General features: G+C 51.6%; 1 protein-coding gene across 1 annotated transcript in view; it reads left to right on the plus strand.

The window, feature by feature from the left end:
- The first annotated feature begins 504 nt into the window (after nt 1–504).
- The window catches only part of LOC107082639 (transcription cofactor HES-6-like), an 8192-nt gene continuing 7437 nt past the window's right edge, over nt 505–1259 (plus strand). Inside the window, exons 1-3 of the mRNA XM_015371423.1 lie at nt 505–789; nt 922–1008; nt 1076–1157. Of these exons, the coding sequence (XP_015226909.1) occupies nt 703–789; nt 922–1008; nt 1076–1157 (256 nt within the window). The 5' untranslated portion in view covers nt 505–702. The remainder of the gene's footprint in view (nt 790–921; nt 1009–1075; nt 1158–1259) is intronic.

The raw sequence follows: 1259 nt of genomic DNA on the forward strand, positions 1-1259 counted from the left end.
GATGGATGGATGGATGGATGGATGGATGGATGGATGGATGGATCTGTGATGAACTTATCTTTGCAGGTAAATGCTGAAGATCAGCACACAACTTTGCATCGAGTGATGAAATAAATCTGCTGTTTTTATTGTAACGTCTAACTTTAATGAGGGACTGTTAGTCTAACAGGATTCATTAAAAACTTTCCAATATCCAGGATTTGAAGTGAAGGATAAAATGTTCAGAAAGAAGTCAAACCAGAGTCTTTGCTCATTCTGCATGTTTTGTTTTTAGTGCAGTAGATTTAAAGTTCACACCAGCTGCTCATGATGGTGAAAAACCGCGCGGCCGTTCCCCTAAAACAACATATTGTGAGGTTGCAGCCAGTCCAGCTCCTAGGGGCGCAAACCGGGGCTGACCACGGACAAAGGAGCTGTGCGCTGATTGGCTGCAGCCTGTGTGCGCTCTGTTGGCCCCCAGCGCCTGCAGCTCCAGTCACCATTCACATGTTAATAAGCCCCTATAAATACTAACAACAACCAGTCAGCGCCTGCGACACGACACGCAGGGGTGGGCGCAATAAACACAGGGCGCATCGCCTGCCTCTTTTTGCCCTCCGTCTGCCTGGAACCGGTTCCGTTTGCCAGCTGCCCCCTTTAGTGACGACACAGGCGGCGAGCAGCGGCGGTGGGAGAAGCCACACAAGCGGCGTTCCGACCAACATGGCCCCAGCTGCCCGGCCCGGTACCGCCGGACTTTCCACGGAGGAGGAAGAGTCCAGCTGCGGGATTCAGAGAGCGGACAGAAAGGTGGGCTGCTGTGGCGCACCGGCCACGCTGCGTCTGCAAAGACTCTCATGATTTATCTCCTATCACAGCCAGTTTGGGCTTTAATTTACATGGAAAAGAGAGAAATGATCCATGTTTATTGTTATATTCTAGATAAGAAAACCTCTGGTGGAGAAAAAGAGGCGAGCTCGCATCAATGAGAGTCTGCAGGAGCTGCGGAGCCTGCTGGCGGATTCAGAGGTGAGTACGCGGCGCACACGCTGGATGAGGGTTTCCACGGTGGAGCTGACCCCACTCTTCCCCACAGCTCCACTCCAAGATGGAGAACGCAGAGGTTCTGGAGATGACGGTGAAGAAGGTGGAGGACGTCCTGAAGAACCGGTCTCAAGGTCAGAACCACCTTCACCTCTTAGTGGAGTCAGACCCACTAAGGGATGCTGAGTTATTGGAAGCCTGTTATCAATACATCTCATTCAGGGGGGGATTTACCA

The sequence above is a fragment of the Cyprinodon variegatus genome, unplaced genomic scaffold, assembly GCF_000732505.1.
Source record: "Cyprinodon variegatus isolate N-32 unplaced genomic scaffold, C_variegatus-1.0 Scaffold58, whole genome shotgun sequence".
Taxonomy (NCBI): Eukaryota; Metazoa; Chordata; class Actinopteri; order Cyprinodontiformes; family Cyprinodontidae; genus Cyprinodon; species Cyprinodon variegatus.